Source organism: Orcinus orca, chromosome 14 (assembly GCF_937001465.1).
Source record: "Orcinus orca chromosome 14, mOrcOrc1.1, whole genome shotgun sequence".
In the NCBI taxonomy this organism is placed as follows: domain Eukaryota; kingdom Metazoa; phylum Chordata; class Mammalia; order Artiodactyla; family Delphinidae; genus Orcinus; species Orcinus orca.
Window position 1 is genome coordinate 19,290,205 of NC_064572.1, and position 12,163 is coordinate 19,302,367.

Here is a 12,163-nt window from a genome sequence, read left to right on the forward strand (position 1 = left end):
CTTTTTTCTGGAGGGGGGCGTTGGAAAGGACAGGGTAGTACAGGAAAAGCTGCCTTCACTTGGAGTTCTAACACCAATTCAGGGGCCATAACATTTCCTTAGGTTTTCTTTTAGTCCTTTCTTAGTTCTTCCCATTCTTCTGTCCACCATTATGCTCCCTCTCGTAAAACAGAGAGAAAAGTACCCTCTTCCTTCTATCAAAAGTCAAGGAAGACAAACTACAGTTACCTTAACTGAAGCTAACCAAGAAGTAGCAACCCTTTCAGAGGTGGGAAAAATTCAATTGTCTCAGCACACACACCTGACCTTACAACTCATATATTCCCCAAACAAATACCTTAGGGACCAAAATCGGATAGGAGCTTGCCTGCCCAGAGGTACCCCAACCTCAAGTAGCTGGTCCATGGAGACTGTCCAAAGCTCAAGGCTACTGCCTGGGAGTGCCAAGCATCCACACCATGAGAACCTTAGCTTTGGGGCAAAAGAGTATCCCGAGGAAAACTTCCACCCAGGAGATTCAGTTGTATTGAAAAACCATCTAGTTACATACACACATACGTTCCCTGCTTTGTAGCATAATGGGAGTTAATTTCAGCTCTTATGGTTTTGGAAAGATTTAGACATTTATGCTAGAGGAAAAAAAGATCTGGAAGAACATTCATGAGAGTGGTTGGGTTTCCTTTCTCTTATGCTCCCCATTTTGTGTCTGAATATAAAAGCTTCCCTAGTATGTACTCCAGGAGCTAGACTGCAGAAGATTATGCTAAGACCACCTGAGCGAAGTAGTAGAGTAGTTTCCTGCTGCACATTTAATATGCTATGTTGGCCCACAGAAACAAGAATTCAGGAAAGATGGGAAAAACCAGAGTTGTGGTTCTTACTGGTAAATTTCCAATCCTCCCTGAATTCAAGTAACTGTGAGTAATGGGAAGCAGCTAGAAATGATTCACTAATTTAAAAATAATTTTTGTATAAATCCTCCTCTGATGGTTCAAGTGGCACCATGCTACATCGGTCAAACACACTGCTGCTCTCAGCATTCTTAGTTCCTGTTGGTGGAGAGGGTTATCTTGAAGGCAGTGATCACCAGAGGTGATAAACATAAGGATGAGGGAAACACAGGGAGGGGGGAGGGAGACAGAGAGAACGAACGAATATGACTGAATGAACCTATGCCTTGATACTTGCAAGCCAGTTAACAATGGACCAAAACAATCACTGAGAGAAGAAAAGGGTTTAACCCGTCTAGTGAAGGCCAGCCTTAGAGCTGATATTTAATAAAGAGCAGAGGGAAGGGGAGAGAGAGAGGGAGGGAGGAAACAGAAATCAGTAAACAAGTGCTACCTCAAGAAGGTAGGAAAATATAATTCTTGCCAACTGGGACAAAAAGGAATCAGGACTAAGATATAATGACCTACCTATATTAAGAAAAATGAGATGACCAGAGTTACTTTATCATCCTTTATACCGTCCCACATGGATGAAAGTAAATATTTTCTCTTTTGAGCACGGATTTAAAGCAACCTTGGTACAACATTATCTCCTAACACAGTTAACTACCAAGGTAAAATCAAGGTTTTCAAATTCAAGTGATAGATGTTTCTAATTTAAAAAAAAATAGCTACTGGCTTAAAAACACTTTTAAAGCTACGATCTGGGGGTGTTTGTACCTCACATCTCCAACTATATACAATATATTACTTAGATCTCATGATAAAGTTTTCCCACCGGCAATTTTCTTCTGCCATTGGGTTTTCACATGACCCCAAAGTTCAGTTAGTATAGAAAAAATGTCTCTTCTTATAAAAATCCACATAGATTAGTAAGTGTGTTAGGAAACTCACTCATTCCAGGCTCAGTCAAGTAGCTGTAGCGCTTACGTAAAGCCAACGATGCAAAGCTCTGTCGTCTATCCGTTTTCTCGTTCTGGAAAAGAAAAAAAAGAGGAAGATTATGTTCCACTTCCTTGTGACATTTTCATCATTTTGAAACATTCTGTAGAATGGCATGTTGATATCTTGTTTATCCTTATTTTTCTTCTTACGGATTTTCCTCAGGGAAACGCTAATTTCCTACTGTGGTTCTACAACCCCACCCCAATTCTTAGCCAAATAACCATCATTTAGCAAAATATAAGAGCACCAACACAGCAGACTACAGGGAACTACAAATAAAAGACAAGCACTACAGAGACTTCTGATGCTGAGCAGTAAATTTTCCCAAATTTGTTCGTATTGAAAGCACATATATCATGATGTACACTCACTCGTTGTGAGTACATTCAAGGAAAAAAAGGCACACAAAGTTTATTATTATGATTACTGCTGTTGTTTCTATATGTTAATAGGCATAAAATGTAGACGAGGAGATTAAAAAGAGGTTAATGGTTTTACTGAAGTAATGTTACTGAGTCTTAAGGCTACTGATTCTATTTATTATTACTGAGGTGTGAGTTTTAAAATTCCAGTGGTCTGATAACTTGGAGAAATACTAGGAGATAACTTATAAGAAAAAGTTTATTTAAAATTTAATTGAACAATTATACTCTTAAAAAATGGCCAAGATAAATTTCTTTAAATAGAATATCAAATATTTGTCAATAGCCACTGAGCGCATATTTTATAGTACATAAAACATGTAAAATGTCATACATTATCATCATCTTTGATTTAAAAGTTATAACAGTGGATACTAGGTGAAAATATGCACAAACGTATATTTATCCATGCCAATCTATCACATTTAAAAAATGCTTAAAGAACTTTAGCTCCTCTTTTTAAGTCATTAGCTGGATTTTAATTCTATTGATTGTACTAAAGTACTCTTCTGTACATGTGGAAGAGTAAATTATTCTTTAAGGAAAAGTATGCTTTACCTCATTTAAGCTAAGATCTGCAAAAATATAATACATTTCCCACACTTCAGCCCTCTGCAACTTCTTTTATACAGTTCCATTTCTATTCTATCTCCGATAGAGTAAAAGCAGAAGTGTTCATATTACCTCATCCTCTTGATCTGACTCTGTCTCCTTTTGGTTCCAAGATGCATTGCAGAGACAAGGAATATTATAATGGACAGCAGGGAAAAGAATATCAGGATATGAAAAGGACTGAGTAGGGAGCACAAAATGCAAGCTGCTTTAGAAAGCAAAGCAAACCAAAAGAAGCCAACAAAAAATATCAAAGCTATACATCCATGGCAAATTAATGTGTGACATTATTTGAAAACAAACAAAATCTATGAACTACCAGCAGAAGCAGAAGCAATAAACAGAGGACTCAATCGTACAAACCATAAGAATCTGACACCACAGTCACAAGACTTGGTCAGTCTACACAAAGAGACTAATAAAACTTGAGTTTCAAGAGCTTTAATCATGTTACAAAGCATTCCTTAATTGCATACCAAGGGCCCCCTTCTTCAAGGCCAGGGAAAGAAAGTTAAAATAAGCCAGTATTAAAAGATACCTTTTTATGTGCGGGCAGAGTGATGTTTAAGTTGCAAACAGCTGTTTGAGGCAGTCCTTTTGTTGTCTTTGGTTCTTTCAGAAAAGACAGACGACCGCAGGGCTCTTGGCTGGTGTCTCTAATCTAGAAGAATTTAGGTAGTTGACAGTTACAGAAAGAGACTTTTCTGAGGATTGCCCATCTGCACAAGAGTTAAGTGTGTTTGTTTTATGGAGCCCTTCGAGAACCAGGAATAGTAAAGGGAAAAGGTGATAACGATTACAGCTCAGCCGACATAGTCACATTTAAACCTAGCAAGATTTAGAATGCCCAGTTCCTAGTCCAAACACAGGAATGTTACGTCTGCTGGTCTCATCCTGACAATCCAGTGTACAGTCTGAGTTATATGTATTTTCTTCCTGTCTAATCATTTCTTTCTTTCAAAGCCTCAGTTTTAGCAACGATAACAGCAGCAAATAGTAATAACAATAAAACAATTCTCCTGTGTCCTCTGGTTCTCTGAGGAGGAAGATGGTCTCTCCAGAATGTCCCCAGGTTCCACCAGAAATAAAGATGAAACTTGAACAATCAATTTGGATTTCATCCATTATTTGATTACTGAGCAGTCCAGATAGGATGCATTTTGTTAATTCTAGATTGCTTGGTCTCACAAACATTTGCCTACATATAAATGATCATTTAGCTGTTTAAAAGGTAGAGACTCTTTTTACTAATTATAAAGCTTTCCTGGCTCTAAAGTACACTCAGGTAGAACTAGGACAAAAATCTGACTTTCTTCCTATGAATTTAAGTTTGGTGGGATATTTCCAACTGAATAAATCATTAGAATCTTTTTTATTCTTTAAGAGCATTTAAAGGAAAATCCACAGAGTCTCTCTTGAAGGTGATTTACCTTGATGGAGAATGGCAGTCTATTTTCTTTGAAAGCATAAAAGTTAAAAACAAGTTGCTGTCCTCCTTTGGTAAGTGCGGCCAGGTTTCCATAACAATCAACATAAATAGGCTTTCCTTCCAGAACCTTTTGGAGTAAAAGAAATACATAATTTAATGGTAAATGGAAAGAATTCTGAGATTTTAAGTCATATAACCTTAAAAGACCGACATGTTTCTATGTCACGTTTGTCTTGTAATTGGGAAATTACTTCTGGTGGTGCTATTTGCCACAAAAATAACTCTATCGGTTCACAATTAGTAACTGCGATTGGAAACTGCAACATGGACATGTACAAGACAGAATTATAGATTATTTCTATTCTACCAAATATAAATCTAGATTTATTTCTATTCTACCAACTTTAAACATATTTGAGAAAGTGCCTGATATCAACCACTTACCCATAGAGTTTGAAAGTTTTTTTGGACTCTTAGATACTTATCCAGTGATTGAAAAAGGAAAATCATGGTGATGTGTCTAGACAGTGAACATGAAAATAACTCAAGTGGCCACAGGAAAATCGCAACCATGACCTAGATTCGTTGGTACTACATTTTAACCAACTAAGATAACCTCGAAGACATTTAAAATCATTTGAGAGTGAATCTGTATAACATTTTAAAACAAAAACTAAAATCAATAATGTATTTGATATTTATAGTACATGCTGTATTAGGACCTCAAAAGAAAACTCAATGTCTGGAGAATGTAACTGAAAGTGCTGTAACTGTTTACAGCACTTGCTGTAAACAAGGTACCTCAATATCTTTGCTTCTTGCAACTTCCTCAAAATTCTCTTGCTGCTCTAAAGTTTTGTCCACTTTATCATCTGTCATGCAGAAACATCGCAGAGAGGATTCTACAGGATCATTCATTTTGGCAAAAACAACAAACTTGGCCATATATGGAACACATATTAATTCTCTGTACAGTTGTGTGGCTAACCCCACAGTTTCTAAAACTTGATGGCAGTCTGCAAGCCAAAATCTGAGGGAGACAAAAACAAAATATCCAAAGTATAAAAATAAGGAGATGTCAAAGCCAAATCTTAAAAAGATGCACCATTAAAACAAAGAGTATATAAAGGAACTAAACCAAAACATTAACTTGTTCATTTGAACAAACAGCAAAGATATTTACTCTGTTTATAAAATACAGAAACCCTACTTTTATTATTTGTTATGCTTTTGCTAAGAAAATGCTAAGAATTTTTCTCCTCTATTTTCTTTTCCATAAAATTCTTTTTCCCCTCTTAACACATACCCACGACAAGCCTTCCTTTCTACTCCTGCTTCAGAGTTTATTACTTCACCTCTGGAAGGAACAAGAATTTTATGGGGGAAAATGGGAGAGAAAGGAAGATCCTATCCGTTTTTATGAATTGCTAAGAAGCAAGTTTACTACCTTATAGGCTCCCTGTGAGAACCGGATAAAATGACATCCAAGTGAATTTAAAATTTCTGAGTTAGGCCCAACTTCACCATCAGCATTTTACAGAACAATTATACTGGTATTAAGCACAACAATTTTTACTTTCCAAAAGGTAATAAAAATAATTCCTAGTACTTTTTGGAATCCTTTTATTTCCATACCTGGCAGAAACATTGGTTGTAAAAGAGACACAATCCTTTATAAACGTCAAAGGAGTAGTTCCTGTGATGTCTTCCCACTGAGCAGGCGATGTGCCCCCTGAGAGAACAACACCAGATATGTGACTTTATTATGGGAGATGCTCCTTGTAAAATTTTTAATGTCATCCTGTTCTTTCTGTATAGCCAGTAACTCGCAAAACTTCAGCACTTTCATTAATGACACGGACGAAAGATAGTTCTCCTCTCTCCTCTCCTTTCATACTTTGACCAGCCTATAGTGACCTCCTTGTAAGATAATATTAGGTTAGGAAAAAAAATCACCTTTCTGTTTGTCTGGATACTAATGAATGGCTTAAACTTGGGGCACACAAGTTTAAGCCATTCATTTTAAGCCACAATTTACATGTGCAAAGATTTGTTGTTGCAGATAGTATAATTCTTTTATTTTTTATTTATTATTATTATTTTTTTTTTTGGCAGTACGCGGGCCTCTCACTGCTGTGGCCTCTCCCGTTGCGGAGCACAGGCTCCGGACACGCAGGCTCAGGGGCCATGGCTCACGGGCCCAGCTGCTCTGCGGCATGTGGGATCCTCCCAGACCGGGGCACGAACCCGCATCCCCTGCATCGGCAGGCGGACTCTCAACCACTGCTCCACCAGGGAAGCCCATTCTTTTATTTTTTAAAGAAGTCAAGAACTATCAGGAAAGTTAAAATGAAAGTCATTTTATACTTCCTGAATCATTTAACTTTCCAGGCTATAAGGGGAACCAGCCATTAAAAATACTCTTCAGAAAAAACAAACAAACAGGAAAACCTATCTTTAAGTTATAAACTCAGGTTAATCAAATGATGAATTAGCTCTGGACTCCGGGTGCTTATCACAAAATGTGTTCACCTAAGTCCTGCATATTTAGTCTATTGGATTACACTTGTGAATAGAGTAGGTGAGAAGAATCATATACTCACTTGGCTCTTCCCTACTCCTGGCGCTCTGTGGGAGCCTCTGTTTCCCCCAAAGTCCATGCAATTTCCTATAGCCTAAAGGGTGTTGCTAGGTCTGTTACCTCAGTCACCGAGAGATTACCTAGATGCTCCAGTAGATTCAATAATACCTCAATCACCTTAAAAACGCACTACTATTAACACTAAACTTAATAGGAAAAATGATACCACTGAAAAATGTCATGCTATCAGCATCTTAAAGAAATAATTACAGGGATAATAGAGATGAGGTGATGGACAAGTAAAATGTTTTATTCTTTTTTTTTTTCTACTCTTATAATGTTGGCAGGGATGTTCAAAGGCTTTCCATCTTTGTACAGAATCATTGCGAATGCTAGAGCATTAATAGCAAAAACAGCAACAACTTAACCAAACCTGTAATGCTACAGAGAAGGCGCAGATTGGGTGTGGTGTCTCCCTTGTACCCATTGGAGACACCTTCTCCGGAGGCCGGGGGCACTGGAATGGTCATTGTGATAGGCTTATGGAATTTCCTTCTTCTGGGTTCCACAGTGACAATTGGGCTAAATGTTGCTTTGTTTCCAAGAATCTTTTTCACAGTTTCATCTGGAACAGGCTGGGCCTAGAGACAAGAGAAAGGACCTTAAATGAAAGTGGACATTTTGCTCTTATCAGAAAGTGGACTTTTTAACTGAGGAGAAAAAACCCAAAAACGACCACCAAAAAAATGTCTTTCTTCTGCTATTAACATTCTTGTGTATGCCTTCTGATGGCCACATGTATGGGTTTCTGGTAGTTATATATCTAAGAGCCAAATTGCTATTTGGTACACATATGACCACCATTACGACATAATTGCCAAAATGTTTTCCAAAATGCTCGTTGCGGTACCAGTTTTTATTCTCATCAGCAGATGTGAGTGTCCTAGTTGTTCTTCTACGTATTTGCCAACACTTGGTATTTTCAGTCTTTTTTTATGTTAGATATTTTATTGAGTCAAGTTTAACATTTTAATATGTTTATCAGTATTTGGAAATGGAAGAGAACATAACTTTCCAGAAATTTTGTTATTTTAAAGAAATCTTTTAAAAAATTTTATGGGGCAAAAAAAAATCGTTCTTTTTCATCCTTTCTCACTATTTCAGGAAGGCATAAAGCAAAAACAAAAACAACCTAACACTGTAGCAGGACCTACAGCTAGAGTATGTTCCCAGTAGAACACAGACGGCATGGGCTTGCATGAAAGAGACAGGATATCAGATCTCATGGCAGAGAAACCGCTCAGTCTAATCCAAAGGACAACAAATATTGAGTCCAGTATTTTTTTTTTTTTTGCGGTATGCGGGCCTCTCACTGTTGTGGCCTCTCCCGTTGTGGAGCACAGGCTCCGGACGCGCAGGCTCAGCGGCCATGGCTCACGGGCCCAGCCACTCCGCGGCATGTGGGATCCTCCCGGACCGGGGCACGAACCCGCGTCCCCTGCATCTGCAGGCGGACCCTCAAACACTGCGCCACCAGGGAAGCCCGAGTCCAGTATTTTTTAAATCTATGCAGGGCGTTCAGTAAAACGTTACAAAGGCAACTTGTACCCTCAATTTTTATTGAGGTTTCTAGAGTTAAGTAACAAAAAGGCGTACAAGATTTCAAAGGATATCAGTTCTAGTCTAACAATTCTTTTCATTTCTTTGCAATTTGGTAGAATATTCAATGTGGGAGACAGTTGCAGGGAACTTCATACTACTGAAATGTAAGGTGGTATCTTTAGCTCCAAATGTTTACTGAACTTTCAGTTAAACTATTAATTACTATATTAAGTAACAACACAAATTAAGTTATTTCAGGTTATTTTCCTTATTCAATAAGAAAAAAAAGTACTGGTTAAGTTCTAACAGAAATGAATAAATGGAAGAAAGACCATTCTTGCCAAGATTTTCAGCCAGCTTTCCAAACCAAAACAAGTTCCAACTGGTTTGGTTAAAACCCAGCATTTATGATTTACTTGAACTAAAATCTGAAAGCTTGCAAGTTTCACTATTATAGATTTTTATGATGTGGCATATTATAAACCAAATCTAATATACTTTGTTTCTTTAATGGTATATGTGCTGTTTGGTGCTTTGTTGCTCCACATACTGAGACCAATAACCTGTGGTTAAAAAAATGATCTTTCATCAGAAACCAAGTGATACATCTAAACAGAAAAACCCTAAAATATGTCCCTTTTCTTATAAGCCAGTACGCTAACTTCATACGTAATACTTTTTATTTAAAACAGGGTAATGATTCCCAAAATGGCCCAAATGCTTCGATTAGCAATATATCATAAGGATGAGTCATGACAACAGTTTTCAGAGCAGAACATGCTCACATGCTCTCTCCACGTACCAAGGAGAACAACTCTTTGTGAACATTACCTGGAGGCCCACTCGAATTCTTTTGGTTAAAGCACCCTCGGGGAAAGAAGCTTGGACGAGGGGCACGGTGGTACTGCTCAGAATTCCACCTTCAGGACCAATCTGATTGCTTTCCTGCTTAATCCGTGAAACCACTGCGAAGTACTGGGGGAAATCCTTAGTGATAATCCTGCAGATACGCTTTTTCCCTAACTCTTCTGGGCTATCAAGTTCTGAAAAGAAAAATGAATGAACAAGCCATGAGAATAAGCCTATCTACCCAATACCTTGAGACAAACTGATGTGTAATATTGACAGTTAAAATTATTTAGATTCAGTAGTATAAACAGTTTTATGATAAAGAGAAAACTATAGTGACCTTAAAATAATACCAAGCTTTGCAAAAATATTATAAAGCTATTCATGCACAGTATTTGTAGAAAAATATTTCTACTGAAGAGGAATAAACATTTTCAAAAACTGGCATTTTACCACATATGGACAAATTTCTACTCTTCAAGAAGGGATACCTTAATTCTGTGCTTCTTTACAATAACCTGCCCTCAAGATGCCCAAAGTGAGAATGAGTCAGAAAAAAGTAAGGCCTCATAAGAAAGTAAGGAAAAAAAAAAAAGAAGTAAGCACTTCAGTATGTGTGAAAGGCTCTAGAACTTCATTTGAAAACCTCTTTAAAATATTTTAAAATTACCCAAATGATTTGTATCATCATCACCAATTTCTGTCTGCTCATCAATGGCCCTCATACATCAAGCTCAACCTATTTACAAGTGGACACATCTTCTTCCCTTCTGTCCACCTGCAGACCTACTTCTTGCCTTGTAGTCCTAACTCTGGTCGATTTATTTTACACTTTGCCCAGTCCTCCAGTCCAATAGCTTTGACTGACTGACTTTACACTTCACATCCAAAGGTCAAAGTCCCATTGATTCTGTCTTGGAAAGGGCTTGCTCTCCTGCCAACCCTCGTTCAGACGCCGTTTCGACTTGCGTAGATTACCGGCACCACCGCTTAGCCTGTCTCCCTGTCACTCGCCTCCCCTTTGCTCCAGTCTACCTCCCGTGGTGCAGCCAGATGGGTTTCTTTCAAAAGCCCAGCTTTATGCAGAATTCTGGTAGGTTTAATTGAAATAAACCATTAAAAAAAATCGTATGCAATAATATTTGAGAGTAACCAAGAGTATTTTGGAAAAGTAGATTTGTGAGGGGGAATTTATAAGATTTGAAAACTTAACCTATAAGTATCACAATAAAACAGATATAGAGAGAAATATAAGAAATAGATAATAATAGACAAATAGGTCAGGGGGACAAAAACAGAGAATCAAGAAATAGATTCAACTTTATCAGGACTTCTCTGGTGGCGCAGTGGTTAAGAATCCGCCTGCCAGTGCAGGGGACGTGGGTTCAAACCGTGGTCTTGGAAGTACCCACTTAGTTGCTTAGCAAAGCAACTAAGCCCGTGCGTCACAACTGCTGAGCCTGCGCTCTAGAGCCTGCGAGCCACAACTACTGAAGCTCGTGCGCCTAGAGCCCGTGCTCCGCAACGAGAAGCAAGTGCACTGCAATTAAGAGTAGCCCCTGCTCACCGCAACTAGAGAAACGCCCACGAAGACCCAACGTGCCCAAAATAAATAATTTTTTAAAAAGAAATTCAACTTTATATATGTGTATACATAAACACATATACATATATATAGTATATGTGTAAGTCATATATATGTACTTTTATATATAATGTATTTAGTATATTTAAATCAAAGTCATATTTAAACTTCAGTTCAGTGGGGGAAAGATAGTTTATTTAAAGGACAGTGTTAACATAATCAAACATCTATGTGGAAGAACAATGCTAAATCACTATATGTCTTATCATATATTAATACAAATTCCAGCTGGACAAGAGACTTAACTACTTAAAAAATTAAAATATTATCAAAAAAATCAAGAGAATACCTTTTAGCCTTCAATAGGAGAAACTTTCCTACTCAAAACTGGATACCCAGAGGCCTAAAAGTCAGTTCTGACTATATAAAAATGTAAAGCTTTCTATGACAAGAATAATAAACTTGAATGACAAAAGGTAGACTGGGAAAGGTAATAGCCACACATGACAAATGAAGAACTAATATGCTCAATATCAACGGCAGCTACAAGTTGATAAGATGACAGAGAAGCCAACGGAAACTAGCAAAATGTTATAAACAGGCGATTCACAGAAAACGGCCAATAAACTTTATGTTACAATATTCAAACTCGGTAATTTACGTGGAAATACCAATTCCAACAAGATACAATCTCCTGCTACAAACAAGATACAATCTCCTGCTACAGAGAAAACTGGGGGAAAACATGCTTTTAGTCATTGCTGGTGGGTGTGAATGGCAATAATCTTTTGACAGTGTAACTGGGCATCTTCTACTCAAAATGAAAACGCATCTACCCTTGGACCCAGCAATCCCATTCTCTGACGTCTTTCTTACAAAAGCACAGGCAAAGCGGCATTGCTTGTAATGACTAAAGCTTGAAAGAGCCTGCGTGCCCATCAGTAAGGGCTTGGTTAGATAGGTCACGGTTCATTCACACTCGCAGCACTCCTGCAACGAGTGACGAGGAGGATTCAGATTCGTCCATTTACCAAATATTTACTGACGACCCACTATGTGCAGGCACTCGTCTAGTCACCAGGGATACAGCAGAGAGCAAACTAAAGTCACCGCTTACAGGGAGATTACATTCTAATGGGGGGAAGGGGGGAAGGGCACACACCACTGAGCACATAGGAAGAAAAAAAA

At 37.9% G+C, this 12,163-nt stretch overlaps 1 protein-coding gene across 25 annotated transcripts in view; it reads right to left on the minus strand.

The window, feature by feature from the left end:
• The window catches only part of ANK3 (ankyrin 3), a 688,018-nt gene that overhangs the window by 49,215 nt on the left and 626,640 nt on the right, over positions 1 to 12,163 (minus strand). For 22 of the 25 annotated variants that reach the window (XM_049696621.1, XM_049696616.1, XM_049696615.1 and 19 more), the window contains 8 exons: positions 9,373 to 9,584; positions 7,373 to 7,580; positions 5,994 to 6,090; positions 5,160 to 5,388; positions 4,360 to 4,485; positions 3,468 to 3,590; positions 3,002 to 3,028; positions 1,845 to 1,926 (listed from right to left, as the gene is read on the minus strand). In XM_049696621.1, the coding sequence (XP_049552578.1) occupies positions 1,845 to 1,926; positions 3,002 to 3,028; positions 3,468 to 3,590; positions 4,360 to 4,485; positions 5,160 to 5,388; positions 5,994 to 6,090; positions 7,373 to 7,580; positions 9,373 to 9,584 (1,104 nt within the window). The remainder of the gene's footprint in view (positions 1 to 1,844; positions 1,927 to 3,001; positions 3,029 to 3,467; positions 3,591 to 4,359; positions 4,486 to 5,159; positions 5,389 to 5,993; positions 6,091 to 7,372; positions 7,581 to 9,372; positions 9,585 to 12,163) is intronic. The other 3 variants (XM_033406035.2, XM_033406043.2, XM_033406044.2) reach the window with 1 other exon arrangement.